Here is a 25,893-nt window from a genome sequence, read left to right as displayed (position 1 = left end):
AGGCTCGCCTCCCCTCCCTCCTTCCCTGCCTTTGCCTCCTAAGAGGATGACCCTGCCACTTAACAACGGGTGTATCTTTTCGGATCCGAAGGGCGCTCTGGGAAAAATTAATCACACAGAATGACTATTAAATCTGGCAAAAAAAAAAAAAAACCTGCACACTTAAGTGCCTTTCATGGAACATAGCAGGTTGGGGGAGAAGGTGTGGTACCACAGAATTCGCCAACTATATTCACTCATTTGATGTGGTCCTGCTTCAGGAGACCTGGGTATGTGATAAGATATCCCTTACAGGGTTTACGGTCATTTCCTTGGCCGCCACCAGACAATCTACGGCCCTAACAAATAGTGGCCCAGGGACAATCTCGGCCTTTGAATCACTAATTAATAGTGTTCAAAGGGAGTTAGGAGCCGTCCATAGGCCGAGTGGTCCATATCATTCAAGAAGTAATTCTTGGTTTGACAAATAGTGTCTGATGCTCAGGAACCAGATTAATCGGGTTTACCTGCTCTATTGTAATAGAGGGGATAAATGCCCACCAGAGGACTACTATCGCTTGAAGCGGGAGTATAAAGGACTAATTGCTAAGAAAAAGAAAGCTAAAGAGAGAGAGAAGTGGGATCTACTTCTCCTCTCCATCCAGCAAAAGAACACTCGATTATTTTGGCAAATTGTTGCCAGCTCCTTGCCGGGTCATCAAGAACTCCCTCTCTGCTGTATTTCCAACAGAGATTGGGAAAACCATTTCTTGGCAATTTTCCAGGCGTCAACAAGTTCGACCATGCTTGGGCCACAGCTGCCTCCTGCAGTTCTTGACTGGCAACCTGTGACTCATGCTGAGATTACCGAGCTTATCTCCAAACTCAAGTCAGGCAAAGCCCCTGACCTTGATGCTATACCCCCTGATCTGCTAAAATCCAATCCCGAGTGGTGGATTCCTCTCTTAGCAAGACTCTTCATGCATATCAATACCTCTGGCAGGATCCCTACCTCCTGGAGCTTAGCAATTATTGTTCCAGCTTTTAAACGAGGAAATAGGAACAATCCAGCCGACTATCGCCCCATAAGCCTGCTCCCCATCATTGGAAAATTGTATGCTAAGTATCTCCAATGCAGACTCCTCACTTGGGTTGAGGAGTCCAATATTATTGGTGCTGAACAGATTGGGTTTAAAGTGGGCTGTGCCACACTGGACCACTGCTTTGTCTTAGCGCACTTGGTCGATAAATATACTACCATACCAGGTGGCAAACTTTTTAATGCTTTTATCGACCTAAAGTCAGCATTTGACTCAGTCCCTAGGGGACTGTTGTGGTCAAAACTGCTCAAAAGTTCTATCAATAGACGTCTTCTGTTCCTAATTAGATCCTTGTACAACCAGACCTCTAGTCAGGTCAGGTGTGATCTGCAGGGAGAATTTTCAAATCCTATCCCGATTAAGAACGGAGTAAGGCAGGGTTGTGTTCTGACTCCTCTTTTGTTTAATTTATTCTTACCTGACTTGGCCTTTCACATTGGACGTATTGAGTCCCACACCCCAAAGTTATCAACTACAAAGATCCCGCTTCTCAATTTAGGGTAGTCCAATGGCTTGTGGACATTGACTTGCAATATCTACGAGCCAGAGCTAACAAAACTTGTTCCCCTCTGATCGTCAGCCAATTTAATAATTACGGACTGAGGATGGCTTCCTATTTTTACACTCTAACCATTCCCAAGTATAGAAGAGCTTTCTCCCTAGCTCGCTTTAATGTCTTGCCCTCAGCATTACTGGATGGGCGATTTAAGAGGCTCCCGATTAACGAGCAGCTATGCCCCTGTGACAGAGCTGAGGTTGAAACTGTGGAGCATGTCCTTTTATATTGCCCTGTGTATAACGCAGGCAGATCTAAGTTACTGTCTCTCCTTGAAACAGACCCTTCTAGACCCAATGTTAGTAATTTGTTCTTATATTGTCTCTAGGGGATGGCTCCTCATACATCACTTCTCAGGTTTCCAAATTTTTTTAAAGAGCTGTAACCATCAGAGGAGAACGCTGTAATTCCCCTTAGTCAAGTTTTTGGTGACCAATTGTTCATGATTAATTTTCCCATGTTCTTTTGTTGTACTTGTGTTTTGGTCTGTGGCCCCAAATAAAGTATTATTATTATAACAGCAATCATAGGAGATAGGAGAGATATTTTTATGGAGTTTTCATATATGTTTTATGGATTTCATCCTGGAAAAAATAAACAAGAAGCAAAGACTACAAATAAGTAGACACTTTAAAGTGTAAGAGACAAAATTGTGTTTTCCAATTTCCCCTACACCAGATTTTTATTATTTTTAAACAGTTCATAAATAATCTGAGTAGCAATATGACCAAAATTTATGGATGACACCCTGAAAATTATTCTACTTCCAAGCATTTTCAAAGCAACCTCCTTAAACTAGATAAATGGTAAATATAATGCAGTAAAAGTAGTCCCTATTTAGCAATTGCCTCATTTAGCAAAGATGATGATGAATATTGTGGCCAATCTTGCATTTATGGGCTTTGAAAATCTGTAAAGCAAATAAAAGCTAAAATCACATAATCACAAATGTTATTTCACTTCGTGACTACGTGATTTAACAAGTTGCAGGTACCAAATATGGTTGCTAAACAAGGACTACCTGTAGTACCATCTGAGTTAAGAATCTTACGTTGATTATTACTGACCCCTGTAGTAATCTTCAAATAAGCATCCTAAACAGAGGAAGACCACTCTTTAAAATGCAGAAAGAATTGGAAGCCTAAGATAGAGTATCAGAAAATACCCCTAAGGCATTCAACTCTTGATCCTACAGTCAGGGGTGGGATTCAAATTTTTAACAACCGGTTCTGTGTGTGTGGCTTAGGTGGTGGGTATGGCTTGGTGGTCATGTGACTGGGTGGACATGGCTTGGTGGTCATGTTATTGGCTGGGTGTGGCCAACTCAATAGCACTCACATCGAGGCACGCATCTCCTCGCCTGGCCTCTCATGACTGTGTGGATGCTGCAACAGTCGTAAGTGTGAAAAATGGTCATAAGTCACTTTTTACAGTGCCATTGTAACTTTGAATGGTCACTCCACACAAGCAAAGTACCAGCAAAGGAGGGGAAAAAAACTCCAGAGAAGTTCCTGAGACAGGAAGTCTAGTCCTGCCAAGAATGTAATAAGGGTTAACAGAGAGGCAGTTTCTGTAAGCAACACCAGAATGTTTCCCTTCCTGCCTTCCTTACAGGATTAGGTCAGTAATTTCTTCTAACAACCGGTTCTCCAAACTGCTTAGAATGTTAACAACCGGTTCTAGCAAATAGGTGAGAACTGGTAGAATCCCACCCCTGCCTACAGTCCCCAGTCACCACCAAATCCTCAACAATGCACTTCAACCATTTAAAGTCAGTGCAACAGAACCACGTTTTCGCTCAAGCTGCATTAGGCACGCATATTGGAATTCTACTCAAGAAGAGAAGCATTACAACAAATATCAAGTTCATACCCCAGTAATAGAAGGGCATCCAGAAAATATTTAAATTCAGTTGGCTAAAAATTTCTAGTACAACACCTTCAATAAACTGGCTGCTAGCTTAATGACAGTTCTTCTCCAGCTCAGTGTTCAGCCTTCTGACTACAGTCACAGCTAAACCTTCTTTGTCTGGTTCAAAAGACTTGGATTGGATAAGTTCCATGTGCAAAATCTGGGGTGGGCTGAATGCTAACCTGGCCATTGTTTTCCAAAAATTAACTAACTGCATGGTGAAGAAGTGAACATGGTTAAGACAACAACTTAATTTGACTTAATTTAAAATTTACTTAGATGAATCAAACATAATTAGCACAATTAACATTATTACACTTCATTTAGTAATATCTCCCAGCTTTTCTCAGATTAAGAGTTATTTAATGATCGAATGGCCCTAATGGCATTGATTATGCACTTCCAATTAAGCCACTACTATGGAACAATAGTAGCTTAGAATGATTTATGTCAATGTTTCACAGAAATAATTCACATTCTGCCAGAAATTTACACCTGCTTTTAATGAAGCAAATCATACTAATTTCAAAGACAGAAAGTGAAAAGGAAAAAATGATTTCAGTAGAAAAGTCCGCTAATAATCTAGTGAACGCTAGATGGTGCTATGAAGTCACAGAACACACCAAGTTTGAAATCTTTTACCAGATGTCTAATGGGAGACATGCATGCATGTTGCAGTTACAGCAATAATCCATAGAATCTGAGTTAATAACAAAGGGGCTATAAGTATGTACTCTAGGCAGAAAAAAAGAGTATTCAGATGTTCCATAACTACTAAATAGTGTATTCTTCTACAGAGCAGGGGGTTGGATTCAATAAACTGAGTTAACAATTCTCAAGAATTCTGCACTAAAAATGTTGCATACTGTATGTGGACTAATTTCAGTTCCAAATAGTATTTTTCCATTCTCTGTCGAAGCCCCATAATACTTTGAAACAATATTGTACACCTGTGTTTTGTACTCCCATGGAAAGAGAAGACAGCAGCCTCAGCGAGAGCTTTCAGGATTTGTTGGTTATGATGGGGGAGATCCTATTGTACTATTATTTTTTATCGACCCCGCAAGTGTTTGCTAGCAATGCAATGGCTATCATCATGTTCACCATCATCACCAATGTGATTATTATAAAGGGAAGAAAGAACAGGGGAAGGAAGTAATCTCTTCCCCAAATTCCACGCAGAATTCTTTTACTAAATTTCAATTAGAAGAGGAAACAAAATGGAAATAAATCTCATCACACTTCTCTGAGTAAACAAGTGCTTAGCCATTTCTTCCTGTCTATCTCTGTGTCTCTGATTTTTAAATATCTTTCATCCTCCTTTAGGAATTCATAGAAAAGAAATCCAGTCACAACCTGGGAGTTAATGAGAAAGACAGAGTCATTATCAGTGCAATGATCTATAGTGCTAGGATCAAGGCTACATTGCTGAAAGGGTCTGGGCTAAGACCAACATCAACTTGACTCTCTAGATAAATGCAAGAGGTATTTTGATAGGGTTTGTATCATGTCCTGGCATCCTATATGGTCACCAAAACCCATTGCATTTTTTACAACTACAGAAAAGTTCATAAAATATTAATCCAGAGGGCTCTGAACCTGATATAGTAGATTTCTTAAGCAGATACTGATTTCTCTTACTAATGTCTATCCTTGGATTTATTCATACAATAGAGGCAGGGAAGAGGCAGCTCTAGAGATTTGTTATTTACATTCCTTATTGGACATTAAAACAACTGTTGGAAGTCAGGTTGATATAGTAGAGAACATTGCTCTTAGGTATAGTGGTAATCAGAACACAGAGCATGGAGCAATAATACAGAGTGCGTATTATTTAAAGGCTGAAGATTTATGAGTTTTTTTTCAACCTCCTGGGCATCTTTGCTCCTATGTCAAGTAGACCCTTCCACTAGTCATCCTTTGGCTTGGAGCTGTTGACAACGCTGCAGTGCTGACAGTTGGTAGACATACGTCGCTCACCTGTAAGGCACTATCTGTAGAAAGTGCAGTCCTAAAAAACCCAACTAAAATGTCATTGGTTGGACAACACAAGCAGCTTAATAGAAATGAAGACACAACTGAAAGTATGTGGTGAACACAACTTAAACAACTGTGGTATGAATGCACACAGCTATAAGGCTCTGAGGCACAACAGAAAGAGCATTTGTCTATCTATATAAGCCATTTTTAAATTTCAAAAGTAGATCCTTAGAGGCCAATACATAGTAGGGAAATGTAACCTGGTCCACCAGCACTCTCCAAGAAAAATGGAGATTGACTCTAATTTTGTTAGAGAGGAGGAAGATATTAGGAAAACTTGTTTGCTTGCTTGCTTGCTTGAAGAAAGAGAAGGCTTTCATTGTGACTGCTGCAGGAGCTGAAGGGAAAAGTGGGATCTGAGCCTTTGCATAAGAGAGAAGAAATATAGCGTATGCACATCATAACTGTATCTGCACAGTTGCACAAGCCATATATTCAACGCACCTAGACCATTGTGTGTAGTGATTGCTATGGAAGGAGGCTTCTGGAACAGGGGAATTTGGAAGATACGTCTTCACTCTGGGATTTTGCCAACAGAAGGTTCTCTGATGCAAATGGAATACTGACATAAAAATTTTGAAGTCAATTATAATAGGTAACCAAATAGTTAGCATTCCAGTTCTATTTCCACTTTTTACTTTTGCCCATGTTTCCCTGCCTACTTTCTTCTCCTTCCCAACCTTCTTACATATCTTGTTCAGATTACAAGATAAAAAAGTGCCATATGGTTTACTTGAGGCATTTAAATTGTGCACATTTGTGCAAAAATAAACCTGCTCACAAAGTCATGTGTGCAATATATTTTGTACATAAAGTAGGACTCTTTCCCGGCACAGACTTTGGATTTAAGTTAGTGAACTTAAGACCCCTTCTCTGGATTTTTAAGATCTTTTTACCGTTGCTTTGACTCCCACTCATTAATATAAATTGCCTGGCCAAGGTCAAAGCAGTGTCCAAAAGCCAGAAACGACTGCTTTGAATTTCTTTTGTAGGGATTTTGAACAATATTTAAACTTCTCCTGTGATAGCTGGAGGTCATGGGATTTTTTAAAAAAATTAGATTCTTGCTATCACGAGCATATGTTCTCTTATGTTCGCTTGTTATCTTTTAATTGGTTTCTATTCTAAATTTATGCCAACTGTTCCTGCTGGCAGCAGAGGCTGCTATTGAAGCTGGGATAGTGCCTTGTCAACTTTATTGATGCATGTGTGAAATGTATATTACCATTCCCATTTGCCTCTCTCTGTAGCTCAATTGCTTGCTGGGCTGCTGAGAAAGATTTCCCTATCATTATCCATTTATCCCTCTTTTGGAAGTGGCTAGTTCGGGAGTCTTTGTAATTTGGCAAAAATGCTCAAACAACTGTGGAATAAAAATTGTACAAAAAGAAAAATCTCGAGGCAAAATGAGATTAGAGACTATTCTAACTATTTTTTGTCAAAATAAAAGTAAAACCTAAAATAAAAGCAAAAGGTAATATCCTTCTGAGGAGCAGGCATATATGAAATTATTGCTAAAATCTATTCATTCAGATTTCAGTCTTTCTTCTTATATCTTATGAAGTATTCCAAAAGGCTTTGTCTTAGCAATTCAAGAATCCATATCTGAATAGAATTTTTGACTATGACAATACAGAATACAAAATCACCTAGTCTTCTAAATGGGGATATAAAGGATAGAACCAAACCTCCTTTAATATCTAAATCAGACACTGGTTGCTGGGAGAAAAGAGACAGAATCCTATATGTTCTGTCTTGACTTTCTGGAAATAGTGGAGACCAAAATTATTGTATCGCTAATAGTAAAATACTTACCTGGAAAGACTCAAATCAATCTCCTGATCCCTCCCACAAAAGATCCTGGATAATATTACTTGTGCTGTATAGGAGCCAGAGACTCTGCATGCACGAAACACAATCTGCTAATAGCCTGAATATATGAAGGCAGCTGCCTTCAGTCACAGGGAGACTCGAGGCCTTGAGGCATAAAGAGCCCGTTTTTTTTTTTTTTGAATTTTTTTTGGGGTTTTTTTGGGTTGATTTTTTGTATTTTGAATGTTTTATTATGGAGTTGTATGAATAATTAAATTTTTGATTTTTTATTTTTTTTTTTTTTTTTTTTTTTTTTGTGTTGGGGGGTGGGGGGTGGGGGGGTGGGTTTGAGGATTTGGAGGTGGGATAGGGGAGATTGGGAGGGGGATATGGTAATAAAAAAAAAAAAAAATTTTTTTTTATTTTTTTTTTTATTTTTTTTTCCAACCTAACCCACAAAACCAAAAAAAAAAAATTATTTTTAAAATTTTGGGGGTTTTGGGGGGGGGGGGGGGGGTGAAATAATGGTTAAGGGTTTGGGAAAAAAAAATGAAAATGAGGGGGTTTTTTTTTTTGTTTACTTAAGCATGTTGTCATGAGCATTCCCAGAGGAAGGTGTTCCACTAGCAGGCCCCTCACACCCTTATAAATCCACCTGCTTAATTTTATTTGGAAAGAACATTCAGAGTTCAACCACCAGGAGGATAGATGGTGATGGTGGTAGGGAAGTATTTCTTTACATATTCTGACTTCTAGCTATCCAGATATTAGATCAGAACCAACATTTTCAATGGCGTAGAAATGAATCAATAATTAGTACAATATTTAAAGTACTTATGTAAGTATTTCTGCCATATTAACAAGTCCCAGTTAATCCCTTTCATCTTTATATTGAAGATGACATTAACACAGTGTAATATATGGAACCAGTCAAGAGGCTATGAGGATATTTATACCTGACACATGGTTTTATCAGGCAAGTTTGACACATGTATCTTCAGCTATTTGTTTCTCCAGAACCAATGATGGATTAAGAAAAAAAACAACACAGGTTACCACTACTTTTATGTTACAACAACCAATCCACCAAGAGTATTTCTGTCTGGACTAAGACGATATTTATTAATGCAATCAATGACACGTTGAAGGCACTTTCAAAGAGATAACCAATAATTCAAGGACATGAGAAATTAGAATTATCTAATAACAATCAGAAAGTCAGCTGGTAAATTTTTCATCCCATTTCAGATCATACTGGAATAGCAGGACAACAAAATTGGAAGGGACCTTTGGAGGTCTTCTAAGTCCAACCCCTTGCTCAAGCTGGAGACCCCATACTATTTCTGACAAATGGCTGTCCAGGCTCTTCTTCAAAGCCTCTAGTGATGGAGTACCCAGAAGTTTGGAAGGCAAGCCATTCCACTAGTTAATTGCTCTCACTTCTGGTTCTTTGGAAAATAGGTGACACCTCTTCTTTGCGGTTGCCCCTCAAATGTTGGAGCGCTGCTATCATGTCACCTCTAATCCTTATTTTCATGAGACTAGACATCAACTTCACTAGGAAACCAGGACAGCAAATTAACTCTACAGGAGGACTAGAACGACACTTTATTGACAGAAACTCTAATAATAAAACACTGCAAGTCTGATTGTGCTATACCTCTCCTCCTTTTTTTATACCCCAGTGAATCAGGGAGGTACCTGGGCTGAGTCACTTCCAAACATTAGCTAGTTTTATAGGACGTAAGTAATGTTTCTGCCATTTTTGCCTAGATTCTGATTCTTGCATATCTCTGTCAAGATTATCTTCCTTAGACTCTACAAACAGCCAAAATTATTTGGATCCTGCAAACTTTGAGGAAATACAATCATAGGGCTGCAAGGGACCTTGGAGGTCTTTTAGTCCAACCCCCTGCCCAAGGCTGGAGTTCTTGCATCATTCCAGGCAAATGGATGTGCAATCTTTTCTTGAAATCCTCCAGCAATGGAGCACCCACAACTCCAGGAGGCAAGTTGTTCCATTGATTAATCATAAACCCTTCCTTATTTCCAGCTTGGATCTCCCTCTGTCAAGCTTCCGACTACTGCCCCATTGCTTTTTTCCCTAATCTTTTCCCCCTCAGTTAAAATACTTCCCCAACCCACCATCTAATGCCCATGTCTGTTTTCCAGATGATAAGCTAATACCAGTAACTGATCAAAGAAAACACCTCTGTTACACAGGGGAAAAAAAGCCAAGACTGGGACTATAAAGATATAGGACATTTTTTAACCTTCCCATTGTGCTAGAAATGGACCACGTCTGGCTGCCTCTGAATTGCTGCTTAGCAGGCTCAGGAGAGAAAGAAACAGTGATCGAGAACGGTTTATCTCTTGCCATTTTTCAATCAATACAAAGCTCCTGACATGCACTAAGGGGAACAATAAAGAAAGAAAGCAGAGCAGAGCAGAGCAGAGCAGAAAATGTGGCAGGTGAAAGGACTAAAGAGAGCTGAAATGAGAAACTTGGTGCAAGAAAGAAACTCAAGATCTGAAGAAACAAAGGGGTTGCAAATAGCATTGCCTGAAACATAAAAAGGGGATAAAAAGCTCACGGTGTTTCAGAAGGTCTTTGATACATGGCAGCAGAAAGGGTGGGCCTGTGGAAAAGGTAATTTTTCAACCACATCAATCCCATCATTGTTAATGCCAAAGTAAAGCTTCCAAAGTAAGATTGTGGTTAGGCCAACTGCAACCATATGCACTGATCAGTCCAAGGTCCCTTCACTCCTATGATTCATTATCAGGCAGGCATTGCTGAATTTCTCCCTAGACAATAGCACTCCCAGAACTGGCTCTCAGCCATATCTATGCTGTACTTAAGACTAGGCGGAGTTTTGAATTTATGTTGTAAGTTAAATCTAGGTTTAGAATACTATCAAAGTGGGCAATTGTAAAAGTAGGAGGGAAATTTCAAAAGAAAAAGAGTTGGCAGGAGAAAGAATTAAGCATTCCCTTTAAAAAAAAAAACATCCTTAGAACAAAATAATCCCCTCTCCCCCAAGGAAAGGACTGTTCAATAGAAGAAGATAGTTACACGTGGCCAGAGTACCACTAAGTCTTCAACCTACAAACATTTGTTTAGCAATCGTTCAAACTTACAAAGGCACTTACAACCATCCTCACACTTACAACTCTTGTAGCATCCCCACAGTCACGTGATCAAAATTTGGGCACTTGGCAACTGGCATCTGTTTATGATGCTTGCGATGTCCAGGGGTCATGTGATGGCCATTTACGACCTTCCCAGCTGGCTGCTAATAAGCAAAGTCAGTAGGAGAAGTCAGATTCACTTAATGATCATATAATTCACTGAACAACTACAGGGATTCATTTAACAGTGGCACAAAAGGTTGTAAAATTGGGTGTTACTCAGTTAAACAACCACCTCGCTTAGTAGCAGAAGTGATGGTGCCAGTTATGGTCATAAGTCAAGAACTACCTGTGTAAACATGTCTTTTATCCTCAATCATTATTAGATGGAAAATTGTATTTAAATCAATTAAATAGTCTATACAAAGCCTTGCAAAGGGGCCAGTTTTATAAAGCTGAAATAGTGAAGCCAGTGATAAAATCAGGGAGGTAAACCAAGAAAAGGCAAGAATGACAAACTTTTCTCATTTTACTTATTTGTCAAGATTCAGAATATATTACTTCAGACTTTCATAAAGAGTTAATAGTAATGCACACGGATTCTGTTATTCCCATAATAAACTTCTGCTTTGGATGATTAAAGATCATGTTTTGCTTCTTTGCAGACAATACTCTATGTCACCCAACTCCAGCACTCTGCCACACTGATCCCCCCAATACAAGAAACTGCATACGATCTGTGGAAAAAAGCATTCAGCGGTTGGTTTCTGAATCAATACAGGACCTTTAATTGAGAAGCAGAAAACCTGGATGTTTTAATCTAGATTCTGGTGCCAAGTTGGGGTCTGGATTTAATGGCCTAAATAGCAATTCCTAGCTCTATAGTTTTTATGAAGTAATGCCTGGGTGCAGAGGAAAACGGTATCCAATATATGGATATCAAATGACAGCAACGAATCAATTTTTCTCACCACCTTATGACAAATTTAATAAAGCTGCCAAATTGGCAAAATCTGTCTTCCTGATCTTTGGGATTTTAAACTGGGACATGTCTGTGGTCTATCCATCTTTACCATCTAACTGTTAATGAACTTAAGGACTCTAGTAATAAAAACGGGCAACTCCTGCTAACGCAGAGTCTGTCACTTCTAATTCAGAAGATTAACGAATGAGTTGAGAAATGGTCAGAAAGAATAGGAAGATATGGCCATCAAGTACAATCAAGAGATCACCTAAAGGCAAATGGTGCAGTATGGGGCCTCATAACCTCTGAGTCCCTGGAGAAAATTAGAGGAAAATTGCCTTCCCCAACCCACTCAACCCACACTTTCTTCATGTATTCTAAAGTATCTAAACCACAGCCAAAAACATGTCCTACACACACACACACACACACCTCTTTATATCATCCCAACCCATGAGGGAAACCAGTTTCTTGTTTCTACCGATGTTAAACTGCCATTTCACCCTCATTTTGATGCTGTCCTAGGATAGCCTCAAGATACATAAAATCTGTTAGCCTTTGTCATCTTGTACCTCCTTCTCTTGAGGGAATGTCAGCTGACTGCAGTGCCTTGTAAAAGAAACAATAAAGACGTGATAGGGATTGCCAATAGGAGACAACCAATTTCACACCTTTGTGATTTTTCTGGTGAATAGCAAATTCTTAAGGCCAAAATAAAGATATGAGAACTGAGGGCAGCCCCAAAATCCTAGTTACCCCCCTGTAGTTCTACTACAACAGATCAAATAAAGATATAGCAGTGTTGAGCTGCACCCAGTAGCAGTATACTTCCCAAGTCTTAAGATAAATGATGCGTCCACTAATAAATTTAAAATGGCATTTTGCCATTATAATGCCTGTTGCCTCATGTTCAGTCTGTTAGCATAAATAACCCTTAAATCTTTCTTGGCAATGCTACCACTTTGTTAGTTATAGCCAGTAAAACCATTCATAGATTTGTGTTATGACATCCATAATTACAGAAATAAAGGGCATAAAAAGGATAATTCATCAAATCCATGGTATATTGCAAAATTGCTCTTTTTCCTCTTCAGATAAACCAGCAGTCAATTTATCAAGTTTTCAAAATAATTTTTTGAAGGAAATTCCAAGAATAAAATAAAAAGCTTTAGAAGGGCTTATGCATGAGAACATCCTAATTAATTTTGCCTATTAGCTTCTAAATTTTATTCACATAAATCTCTTGTTCTTTATAGTAACCTATCACAGACCATTTCCATAAGGATAATGCTCTGTTATATGACTCCCCATGGATATCTAATTGTCCTTGGGACTAATTCAATTCCAGACCAACATGTCCTTGGTTAACTTATCTAAAGGCTTTAGAGTTCCTGTATAATCCCATCAGATTTCTGTTAATTATCCCCAAATCCTTCCTTCCTTCCTTCCTTCCTTCCTTCCTTCCTTCCTTCCTTCCTTCCTTTCCTCCCTCCCTCCCTCCCTCTCTTGTAGTTTTTATTTGCTCTAATCGCATAGTGAGGTGTTCATATGAAAAAAGTGGTCCTGGCTTGATACAGATATATACAATTTAAATGTATATCTGAGCACACATTTCTTGCTTTCATGTATTCAACTGCCCCATTTTGATGTACACATCATTATAATTAATTAACCCATTTGGGGGTGGGAGGTTGAGGCGGCTGAGGATTAGCTTAGTCCAAGGACAGCTGGTAAATTAATGAGGTAGGTGAGATTTGAGTCATGAATTTTCTGATTAGTAAGTCAGCTTCTTGAACCACATTGTTACAACAGCGGATCACTTTGATATTGCAAATGTGTTACCATTTACCTTGTATTGCATCACTGAAAAGTGTGCATGCATATGTGTATGATGTATGTTTGTGTTTCTGCATGTATAGCAGTGTAAACTACGTTCTCACAGAGTCATGCCCGCAGCTTTTATGATGGTTGAATCAATGCTCAAATAGAAGGAAATTGGACAACAGTATGAAAACAACTGTGGGGCTCAAGAAGCTTGTAGTTGCTGATCGGGATTGGAATTGCTACAACAAACCTTTGAAATTCACCTACAAGCCTGTGAGTAAAGTGTTTTGTCTGCAAGACTCTCCAGTACCCAGTTGAGGCTGACAACAACAGGATATGAGGAACGTTTTCACAGTATTGTAGCCTATCCTTGATATCTAAGCATTACAGCACAGAGCCTCGTGTTTTCTACTTTTAAGAACCATACTTTGATATTCCAACAACACTGCAATCCTATAGATGTCTATTCAGTAGTAAGCCTTGCCAGAATTTATTTAGCAAGACCTAATCCCAAGTTAGTGAATCTATTATTATTTTGCTATATTGCACTAAAAATGCCTGAAAACCTCAGGCTAGACAATTACAGAAAGTTTGGTCCTTGATTGAGAATAAATTGGCAATCTTTGTCCTTAGCTAGAAAAACACCCTTAATACTTTGTGAAAGAGCATCAGGGACATGATGACCAATTTACAGGTGAAACAGTGCTTTTAAATAACAACAAGCTTTAGAGAATTCAGCAGCCTCTCCATCTCTCCATTGGCCTCACAAACTTCCTTTCAAAGAAGCAACAACACGTTCTGCCATTTCGACTCTATCCAAAGTTTGTCTTGTGCATGGGAAATTTCATGTCTCACAAAACTAGCCTAAGTTTCTATATCACAAAATTATCTTTTCAAATAGTTCTCTTGAATGCTGAGAAGTCCATGGGTTGGTTAGTTAGTATATTTATTTATTATTTCAGCTGATATGATGCTCCATTTCCCAGGATTCCAAACAGTTTATAAATAAGAACCCAATGTTAAAACATAAAAAGTATTCACATAAATGTAACAAGAGGCCTCTGATGTATCACCATCTGGGCAGCAGAACCTTCAAGTATACTCAGATGAAGAGTTATGTTTTCACAACTCCTCAAAAGTATAATAAGGAGAGACTAGACTGAATGAATAGGGGTAGGCTGTTCCAGAGGCAGTAGTCCAGCTGAGAAGTAATTCAGGCATGAATGACCACAAACAGTGTCTCCCAATCTATGCACAAATGTAACTGACACACAAGACGAATTTGTGCAAAAACTTTCCAGAGGTTGATATGACGAAATGTCTACCTGCAGGAGCAGTGAGGAAGAATTTTGACAACATAAAGCTTTCCCCGAAAGAGGTCCAGATTAAGAGTCTTCACAGTCCCGAGCTGGATGGGGAAAGGAAGAAAAGGTTCAGGGTAGCTCTCAGGATATATCTAGTAAGTTAGGGTTAAAGTTTATAGCTTTAGTTTAAAAAGATTCTTTGCACTGAGAGTAAAAGATTAAAATTGATTGTTTTTCCCCAGTGTTATCTCTTGTGCCTAACAACTACCAAGGCTCTGGGGGAATGTTACCTCATCCAGAAATAACAATGGAAGGTCTCTAGGACAGGCACTAGTGCTGCTAGAGATGAGTTGAAGCTTATTTTTCCCCATCCCGATCTTCATAGCATCCAGATGCTGGAAAAGGACCTTGGTAGCATGCTTGGTCAGCTCAGGGCAGAGGTCCTTATAGAACCGAGTATCACATGTACTGCTGATTAATGATGCTCCTAAGCAGCATTATGTAGATCAGGGGTTCCAAAAGTGGGCGGTACCGCCCCCTGGGGGGCGGTGGGATGCCTCAGGGGGGTGCTAAGAGGCAAGGGGGCTGGCAGGGGGGGCGCTAAGATGTGGCAGGGGGGCGTTTGAGGCCCTGCAGGGTCACCCCATTGACTGTTGCACCGCTCCGGAGCCGGTGCCTCGAATGAGGCAGCTCCGATTCACCGCATGGTAATGGGCTCCAGAAGGAGGAGGAGGAGATGGAGTAAAGTGCACTAAATTTGAGTGTGCTGCACAGGTGCTGCAAGAGCAGTGAACAGCCATGGAGCTGGCCGTGGTGGGGCCTGGAGGGTGCGCACGAGAGAAGGAGGGGAGAGGGAGGGAGGAAGCCTCCGCCACGGCTTGCGCTCATTCCTCAGCCAACCCGGATTTCCAAAAACTCGCCAAGAAGAAAGAAAAGAAGCTTCTCACACTCTCGGAAAGTCCTGCGTGCTCTACTTGGGGCTCTTTGCTATCCTTTTTTCTTGCTTCCTTTTGGAAATCCGGGCTAGCTGAGGAAGGAGCGGAAGCCACGGTGGAGGCTTCCCTCCTCCCCCTCCTCCTCCTCTTGTTCTTCAGCCAGCCCAGATTTCCAAAAGGAAGAAAGAAAAGGGGACAGCGAAGAGCCCCAAGGAGAGCACGCAGGGCTTTCCAAAAGAGTGAGAAGAGACAAGACAGGGAGCGAGAGAGAGCGAGATACACACACAGAGAGAGAGAGAAATACAAAGGGAGGGAGAAAGATTCGGCTCAATTCAGCTCTGTCTGCTCCCCTCTCTCTGTCTTTGTCCAGTTTTGCAAGGATTCAGCAGCGATCTAAGGCAGCAACCTCGTAGCACTGTGAGGTAACAGCTTGACTGTCACTCCTTTCTTTCCAGAGACAGAAAGAACGTGGCCAAATTTCCTTACAGTTATTCCCTGGGTGTGGGAGTTGGGAAGGGGTGTGTGGAATGGGGGAGGAGGGAGGAAGAGGCTTAGAGAGAGAGAAAGAGAGAGAATTAGAGGAGAGAGAGAGGAGGAGAGGGAGAGAGAAAGAAAGAGAGATGAGAAGGAGGAAAGGATGGAGGGAGACAGAGATGGGAGAGGGAGGGAGGAGAGAGAGCAACCTGTTCCCCATAGAAAACACAGAAAACCACAAAACCTGGGGGGTCATGTGACTCAGTGGGAGTGACATTGAGTTGCCACGCCCACCCATGTCTTGGGGCTCCTGGTGTTTTGTTTTCTGTGGGAAACAGGTCCAAATGGCTCTTTGAGTGTTTAAGGTTGCAGACCCCTGACCTAGGGGGAGGCAGAGGAAGGGGGGCTTTGACCACAAGCCCAATATCCAGGATCCTGCTCAGCCAAGCCCGCCCCTCTTTGTAGTTGCCGTGCCTGATAGCAAGTTCACAGGATGCCCCTCCTGCCAGGGATCAGCCTCCCAAGTTGCCCCCTCTCAGGGCACTCACGTTGTAGAGGGCGGTGCTGTTCCCTCCTTCCTGAAGCAGGGCAGGGTTGAGGAAGCCCAGGGCAGGTAGCTTTGCTCTACTTTTGCAATGTGCCGCTGCTGCGTTCAACGTGCCGGCTCCACAGGCTCACCCCATTGAGCCCCTTGCACCTCTCTGGTGCAACAGTCAATGGAGTGAGCCTGCGGTGCCAGCGCCTCGAATGCCCCCCTGCCACCTCTTAGCGCCCCCAAGGAGGCTGGCACAGGGGTGCTAAAAGGCGGCAGGGAGGCATTCGAGGTGCCGGCAGTGCAGGCTCACCCCATTGACTGTTGCACTGCTCCGGAGCCGGCGCCTCGAATGCGGTAACAGCGGCTTTGCTTTACTTTCCCAAAGTGCCGCCGCTGTTGCGTTCTGTCTGTCTCTCTATCTGTCTGTCTGTCTGTCTGTCTATCCATCCATCCATCCAAAAGATCTGTCTGCCTACCTACCTACCTATCTATCAATATCTACCTATCTACCTATCATCCATCCATCCAAAAGGTCTGTCTGTCTGTCTTCCTGACTGCCTGCCTACCTACCTACCCATCTATCTATCTATCTACCAATATATCTACCTACCTACCTACCTGTCTCTCTCTCTCTCTTTCTATCCATCCATCCATGTTCGAAGCACCGGCCCTGCAGGCACACTGGGAAAGTAGAGCAAAGCCAGTCTGGGAGGGAGAGAGGGAGCGAGGGAGGGAGGGAGAAAGAGGGACCTGATGCATCAGATTGAAATGAGGCCTAGTTTGGTCTGAGGCCCTTTTCCACATTGAAACATCTTTGGATTCTATTAAAGGTTTTGTGGACGAAACATGGTCAAGACTATCAGGAAGCTCTCACATTTTGTTGAGGCTTTAAACAGGATCCATTGGACCAAACCTCCACCCTAAAAAAATTACTTTTCCCCAATGTACTACAGTGCCAATTCTGAAGAAGGCAAAACCAAAATGTACTGGTAAATTACAAGGAGAACACACACACAAACACACACACTCCCTTCTAATCCTGCTGGAGCAGGTGATTGGACTAGAATAGATATCTCATTATCTTTCTCTTCCCTCCCTCCTTCTTTATTTCTTTTTCTTTCTGTCCCTTCCTTCCACCCCCCTCTCTTTCTTCATCTGTCCCTTTTTCTTTCTTTCCCTTTTCTCTTTCTTTTCTTCCTTCTCTCTTTCTCTCTCTTTTTCTCTCTCTCTCTTTCCCTCTCTCAGGCTCACCCCATTGACTTGGTGCACTGCTTCGCTCGGACTTGCTTGGGCAGGTCCCTCCGGTGCAGCGGGCTCAATGGGGTGGAGCTGCGGGGCAGGCACCTAAAACGTGGCAGTGGTGGCACATTTGAAAAGTCGAGAAAAGCCAGAGGTAATTTTTGCTGCAAAGAATCACAAAAGCTTCTGGGTTGTGCACAAGAAGGGACACACGTCAATGCAATTCAGCAACATAAAATAAAGAAATAAAAATAAAACAAATCAACAAGAATCGGCAAAGCATCTCTGATTAGATTTTATTCACTACTAGAATCTAATCAGAGATGCTTTGCCAATTCTAGTCCAATGACCTGCTCCAACAGGGTTAGAAGGGAGTGTGTGTGTATGTATATGCATGGGTGTCAAAACTCCAAAAACAGGTCAAGTAGCTCTGGGGAGGCCAGTCTTAAATTAGAACACTTGCTAAACAACCGGCCATTAAGTGAGGAGCACTTGTATTTGGTTTGCCAGTCACCTGGCCACGCCCACCCAGTCACACGACCACCAAACCACACCTATCCGGTCATGTGACCAGCAAGCCACGCCCAGCCAGCAAGCCACGCCAGCCAGTCACATGACCAGCAAGCCACGCCCACCCAGTCACATGACCAGCAAGCCACACCCTCAAATTAGGCCACAACCACAGAAATTTAAATCCCACCCCTGGGTGGGGGGCACCGAGGATGAGTTTGTAGCACAATAGGTGGACTGAAAAACTTTGGGAAGCACTGCCTTAACCTTTTAGTCCAGAGTTGATATCATAACTGAGGGTATCAAAGGCTGCCAAATTTCTTTGCACAATACCTGTGCTAGGATGTACCACCCACATCCTGAACCCACCAAATGTCAACCACAAGCACAATGAATAATAACTCCATTCTAATAATCATAACCACCAGATAATGATTTGACAGTGAAAGGGTTTGATGAAAATAGTGTACAGATACTGTACAGATACTGTAGGCCAACTCACAATTGCCACGGTGACTATGAGGTTTTCCCCACCGCTCCCAGTGAAGCAAATTGAAACCTTATAGCTTATTAAAAAGACTTATGAATCTTATAGCTCATTCCAGTACCAACCAATGTCAAGGTCAAGAAATTCAAGTAGGGGTGGTTGTATAACATGGAGTAAAGTAAAAGCAAAGCCCTAACTTTTTCCCTAGAGTTCAACGTTGAACAAACAATCTCACAAATTATTTAAACAACAATGCCCTTGATCGCCTGCAGATGACAATCACAACTCTACTTCCCTGCCATGGAGTTGTACTGATACAACTCTTGAAAAACAGGTGGGCACATCTCTGAGGCTGGAACAGTCCCTTGTCATAGTCATATCTGCTCTGACATCCAGCTTCAAGTAAGATTTCCAATCCAGCACAATTTTCTTCTTTGCCCCATACTTTCTGCCCTTCAAATGTTCTCCTTCCTATCCATCCCCTTTACAACCCCTGAGAGCTGTTAAAATGCAAACACTGCAATCAAAGTTTATGATGCAGATGAAGCAACCTTTTGAAAATAGTTCCAAGTGCAGAATTTTCCCGGCCACAACATCACCTCTCCACATTACCGATATTTGCCTTTCTCTACCATATTGTGTCTCAGTGTAAAGAAGGTAGCAGAAATGAAGCTTACCTTTGCTAATATCTTCATATTCCAGCCAGAGCTGTTTTTGGACTTGTTTGTTGGGGTACCAGATAGAGCAGGATTCCTCAAATCCATAGACAGCTTCCTGTATATAGTGGTTGCCAAAGTGATCCAGCAGAGCTACAAAATCTCCCCGAGATGTTGCTCCATCCAGTGAATGAAGGGCATTGCCAAATGCTGCAAAGAACAGACGTACAGCAAGCAAGAACTTAAGAGAGAGAGAAAGAAAGGCAGGGAGGGTAGACAGACAGACAGACATTTTTCTACCACATTTAGATGCTTCTGGAATCTCACAAGCAGGTTAGTAATCCTTGCTCTCTCCAGTACCTGACAGTCCATATGTAAAAATGAGGTTAACTGTACTTAATAGAACTAATATTTAAACAAGGCTAATGGCTATTTCCAAATGTTCCAGGACCCGATTCAGTGTAAAGAAGTAAATTGCCTTGTTTTCACGTGATAAAAATGTTTAATTTCAGTTAAAGGGTCTTAGCTGTTTGTAGGGTGATAAGGAAACAATAAGAATTTCTCACCAAAAAATAGTAACAGTATCAGTTCTCAAACTTAAATTGCTACCTTTGATCGAATAATGTTTCTAAGGAACATTGTATATGGAGTTGCTAAGAAAATATCAACACTCTATAATGAATGCAATAGGTAAAGATTTTTCTCCATTAAAATACCTCTTTCAATATTCAGATAAACTGTCTCTGCTCATTTTTATTTAAAGTCGAGCTTCTGGGACTGAAAACCCTGTGTGAAGCCACAGCAATATCTGCAACAGTGCCATCCTACTTGACCTCCTGGTCTACTTCCTGATGTTTTTCATCAATCATTTGGGGGGGAGGGTGGGGGAAAGCTTAAATATTTCTTAAAAGGATAAAAAAAATTACATGCTCAACAGACAATATATGATATGGAATTTTGGTACCCAATTTTGGGTCTTTTCCAAGCTGCTCCTAGAGAAGATGAAGACATCCAATTTGCTTTATTTCATCCACGTTTTAAAATGCATAAGAGGGTCAAAGGGCACCAAATATTTAAGAAGACAAATGTGACAGAACTGTGAATGAAGACACTTAGAATTTTATTTAGTTTGCCATTTCAGTAAATTCATTTGGACTCTCCAGACTTCCAATGTCAGGGTTCCAAGTAACATACCCACAGCAAACAAAATTCTGAGGCAAGTAACTTCGTCAAAGAATAGTTTATTGGATATGTCATATTGACACAAGCTGGTGAAAACTGACTCTGAATATTCCCACGGTTTTCATCTAGTTAAAAGTTAAAGTTTGTCATTTTCTCAAAACAGTCAGTCACATGGTCCAATGAGGATGCTGTCCAGTTGTTAGGTGACTCCAGTCCCCTCCTTCCAAGCACCTGCAGGAATGTCCTTGGTTCCCATGAGGAAGCATTTTGTTTTGGCTACAACACCCCAACTATCTCTATCCCCTCCTCCTTATCCCTCTCCTCTGGTGTGTCAGCACTGAAGCCCCAAAATGGCCTCAGTCAGACCAGCTTCAGGGTTGACATACACTGTACACAATTTTTCTGCTTTCATTATTCTTTGAATTGTGCGGCATGATTTTCAATGGAAAGAAATGCAAGCTGTATACAAAATGCATACTTTAGGGTAAAATGTCATGATTTTGGTATGTAATATAAAAACGCAGTACACATTTTAATGTGAAAATGATTTAGAATGGAACTATGAATCCATACATGTGAAATTAGCATTCTCCAGATCTGCAACTAATAATCACTAAACTGCCACCCAACATTGGAAATGGGATTCAACAGATCTTTGGGGTATACAGATCTGTCTTGTATATTTGGCTCTTGCATATGAAATTGCTGATGACTGACTAAAGTAAACAATGATGTCCAGGTGAACAAAAAGTTAGAATGACTGGCTTTTAGGCTACTGTGTCTCCCCCCCCCCCTTTTCCTGCTGTGATACTATGGTCAATCTAAAGCCACCCCACCAAGTAATGGGCATAACTTACACTGAGAGGTAGTCATTTGGTTCAGCCGAACATGGTACATGACAGAGCGAACCTTCCAATGTTGTAGCAAAGGATATCCAGAAATCTCACTGAAATTCACCATCCCTGTGGAAGGAAACATGGGTAAAATAAGAAAGGCAAAGACGCACGGCATAACACATTTGCAACATAGAGGAATTCCAAATCTGACATAGAATCTGAATTGGTTTCCCCATTCAGCAGAATCACAAGGGAAGTACTTTCCTCAAGCTGAGCTATTTTAGGTTGCAGATGAAAAATCTGTTCGTTAAAATCACCTTATCCTGAATTTATAAAGTAGATTCAGAAGAAATTATCTGTGTGGTTTATTTTTTCTATGGATGTGGCAGAGAAGAGGTGGTGCATTATGGGCCTGTCACCTGCCAGAGTTCATCCTGGGGTTTCAATACAACTACAACAACACGAGTACAATACAAGTACGACTTACAACCATTCATTTAGTGACTGTCCAAAGCTAAAAACGTTACTCCTGCCTCTTTTTCACACTTATGACTATTGCAGCATCCCCATGGTTATTGATCCAAAATTCAGATACTTGGCAACTGGCACATATTTATGATGGTTGCAATGTTCTGAGGGGTCACCTGATCACCTTTATATCAACCTTCTGACAAGCAAAGGCAACGGGAGAAGCCAGACTCATTTAACAACCGTGTTACTAAATAACTGCAGTGATTCACTTAACAACTGTGGCAATGGGGCAAAACTCACTTAACAACTCAGCAATGGAAATGTTGGGTTCAATTAGGGTTGTATGTTGAGGATTACCTGTACTTGCACGCCGCTCATGAGTGCTAAGATATATGGGCATGAATGTATCCCAAGTGGAAGAGTCTTCTTTTATCCTCTGTTCTTATAATGGGAAATGCCCCTCATCTGGATGGGACAGAACAGGAAATCCTCTAAACCAGGGCTGTCAAACTCCCGGCCCGTGGGCCGGATGCATCACACACTGGCCACGCCCATGCCTGGTTTAGCAAAGGGGGAAAAAGTCCTGATAACGTCACGTGACGCAGCCGTGATGACATGGGTTTGACACCCCTTTTCTAAGCTGTCTCCTCTTAATGACCAGGACTAGGGGGTATTAGGCCCGATTACAAACCCAACCCAAATCAGAACCAATGTAACATTATCCAAAACTTAGTGAGCAGCAGCAAATAGAAATAAATCCTTCTCATATAGCTCAACTATACATTCCCAGCTAACTTTACTTCAGTAGTCCAAGCTCTCCCAAGAGATTCTGATATCAGCCTGAATTCCTCAGCTTAGTCCTATAAAATATATTTTCTTAAGGTGCTCACTCATTGCAAGGCCTCCAAGGAAGATCAGAGAATAAAGAAACACCCTGTTTCTTCTTCCCTAATCCAATTTCCTTGCCCCTGACTGGAGAAGACAGTGGTTGTGATTGGAAAATACTAAGTCCCCCAGCCAAGGAAGCTATTAATTCGAAATTAAAAGGCTCTAGTTACAGCTAGCCAGCAGGCCATTCAAAATTAAAGTCCCCTTAATGAATACAATGTGTAAGTTTTTTATCCTCATTACAAAGCATTTAAAAAACTATTTATTTATTAAACAAAGTATATGGCTGAGACAAACAAGAATAGACAATGAATAAGAATGAAAACTATCAAATCAATTTAAAGTAAAGACAAATGAAAGCATTCTTGTTCTGCAGCTGGAATCCTCAGCCTTGATTCTATGAAATGGTCTTTTTATCATTTCTATTGAAATTCAAAGCTGATGCGTATTACTTTCTGCAGACATGAGGTCCTACCCATATTCATATACGTGCTCGTTTATTTATTTATTCAATTCAGAGGCTGCCTAATTCTTCAGCACCTCTAGGCATTTTATCTATAGCCATTAGCTTATCAATGCTTCTTTATGGTTGAAAATTGCATACTGGAATCAAACTCTATAAGAAAAAAATACAATCATACCTTCTTAGAGTCAGATTCTCTACATTAGAAAGGTCTCTAGGGCATTTCTTACATTAAAGACTGTGCTGATTAATATCAAAACAAGAGTTTAGCTCTGTCTGTCTGTCTCCCTCATCTATCTATCTATCTATCTATCTATCTATCTATCTATCTATCTATCTATCTATCTATCATCTATCTCATTCATAGTCCTCAACTTACAATGGACTTCGGAAAACCTACTCATGATCCAGTTTTAAAGTTAAAACTGATTTGCAGGGCTTCGGCGGCAGGCAGGAATCCATGATCGTGCACGGTTTCTGCCTGGGCTCGCCACTGAAGCGTCCCGAGCTGGCTGGCTTTGGGGCTAAGCCATCCCGTAGAGGTGGTGAACAGGGGGCAGATTCCAGCAGGGTCGAGGAAAGCCGCATCTTTCCTCCTCAGCTGGCTAAACTCCTTTCCCGGGCGGTAAGAGATGGCCGCCTCAAAGAAGCACTCATCCGGAAAAGAAAGTGCAGGAGGAAGTTAAGAAGTGAAAGTTTTGGCTGACCAGGATAAGAAGCAACAATTAAGGTATCCTGGAATTTAAATTTTTAAAAAGATACATCACTCCCAAAGAAGATTCGGAAGCAGCGAATGAAAGTGAAAAGGAAAGTTTTTTTTTTCACTCTCCTTCCTTATGTTGACAGTGAACAGAGATGAATGAGAAATCAGAAAACCCGCTTTGGCATCAATAGGTAACTAAACTGGATAATTAAATGTCAAGGGGACAATAAGGATTTCTGAACACTAAAAAATTTTTTTTTCTTTGCTGTAAGTGGGAAGGGAGAGGAAAAGAATAAGAGCAGGATTTGGAAGGAGGAGGCTCCCTGGAATTTAAAAGAATCTGAATTTAATTTCAAAAAGACTTCTTCTTCTTTTTTGTTTATGTTTGTTTTTAAAAATCAATAAAAAATTTTTTTTAAAAAAGTTGTAACCATTGTAGCACCCCTGTGGGACAAAATTCAGATGGATTTGCCCTTTCAATTGACTACAAGGTTGCTGCAGCGCTCCCTACTATCTCTCCCCCATCCTGCCCCTCCAGTTCCTCTCAGGTGTGATTAGCGACACAGGAATAGGTGAGGAGGAGGTTGGGGGATCCAATGGGGCACGAAGCAGGCCTGATAGTCTTAAAAATATGGGTTATAAGAAAGCCATGGAGATTATTAAGTAAGCATTAGAAGATGTAACTTAGCAGCACTCAGGTTACATCAATGCCTCAGCAAGCTGAGGGTAACACAATCCGCATGCTATTTCAGTTATCCTGTATCTATCATCGATAGGATTTTTCCAGAGCAATTTTAATGTTGTACGTTTTGCAATTATGGATCCCAGATGTAAAAGAATCCCTGTAATGCTTCAGCAATGCCTTTGGGCCTCTCAGGGTCTTCAAACCCTAGTGTCAGGATTCGGACAGTTACCCCAATTAAATCATGGGTCTCGAGCCAAACTTCCAAAGGATTTATTGGGAGTTAACATGTCCAGCACTGCCTGCGTATAGCTGACTCTGAGACACATAATTCATTGTCACGCTTGACCCTGGTTTTCCCCCACCACCTGGGTGTGTCATAAATCATATTCTCCAATGACATCTATCCATAGCCAAGAGTCATCAATCATGTTCTCCAGTTAGATATTTGCGCAGCAGAAACTTCAGTCACTTAGTTATTATCTTTGAAAAACTATGTATGGAATGTACTTTCGATTTCCAAGCTGCCACACTGCTCTTTCAAACCCCATTCCCCCCTCCCTTTCTGTTGGCAACTCTAAAAAGACCACAGAAATATTTTATGAGTTGACACCTAGAACATGTTTTTCTAAGGTATACTATTTTGGTGGAATTGCATTTTTCATTAATCTATCCTAGAAAGACTGACTGGCACTCCAATCAGCATTATCAAGAAGTTTTCTTAAAATGACCACTATCCTGAAATAATCTCTTAATTGCTAAGTTTTGTGCCTTGGCCATAAAGCTACGTCATACCCAGGTTGTTGTTTTTTTCTCCCAAGGAATTGTTTTATTGCATCATAAGAGATGAACAATACATTATAAAATAAAGGTATTAGCAGGGTACAGACGTATTTATGCAATTCAAACAAGAAATGGTTAATACTATGATAGTTTAGATAAATAAATTTATTAGATAAATTAAACTTCTAAATATGAGAAGAAAATGTAAATCTTAAATATAATTTCTAAAATTTAAAAGAAAAAAAAGGAGCTGCTTGGAAAAGTAGGTATTTGATTTCTAACGCCCGTCTTTTTTATACAGTGACTGATTGGAAGTATTTATAATCATGTAGATCTCTGCAGAACCCATATGCTTATATTTGCCTTGCTGCATGATGTATTGTGTACTGTAAATGGAAAAAAGCATTCTTGCTTGAATTTGGTTAAA

At 40.8% G+C, this 25,893-nt stretch overlaps 1 protein-coding gene across 2 annotated transcripts in view; it reads right to left on the bottom strand.

Moving 5' to 3' along the window:
* Positions 1–25,893, bottom strand: part of ASTN1 (astrotactin 1) — a 254,516-nt gene that overhangs the window by 25,587 nt on the left and 203,036 nt on the right. For both annotated transcript variants that reach the window (XR_015748725.1, XM_087960906.1), the window contains exons 15-16: positions 21,498–21,602; positions 19,480–19,668 (exon numbers count right to left, since the gene is read on the bottom strand). Coding sequence is in view for 1 of the 2 variants with exons in the window: in XM_087960906.1 (XP_087817032.1) it covers positions 19,480–19,668; positions 21,498–21,602 (294 nt within the window). In the remaining variant the exon portion in view is untranslated. The remainder of the gene's footprint in view (positions 1–19,479; positions 19,669–21,497; positions 21,603–25,893) is intronic.

The sequence above is a fragment of the Notechis scutatus genome, chromosome 3 (genome assembly GCF_049901735.1).
Source record: "Notechis scutatus isolate UNSWTSFEM ecotype Mainland chromosome 3, rNotScu1.2, whole genome shotgun sequence".
Lineage (NCBI taxonomy): Eukaryota > Metazoa > Chordata > Lepidosauria > Squamata > Elapidae > Notechis > Notechis scutatus.
The sequence above is the reverse complement of the archived record's forward strand: the minus strand, read 5'-3'. Positions and strand labels throughout refer to the sequence as shown.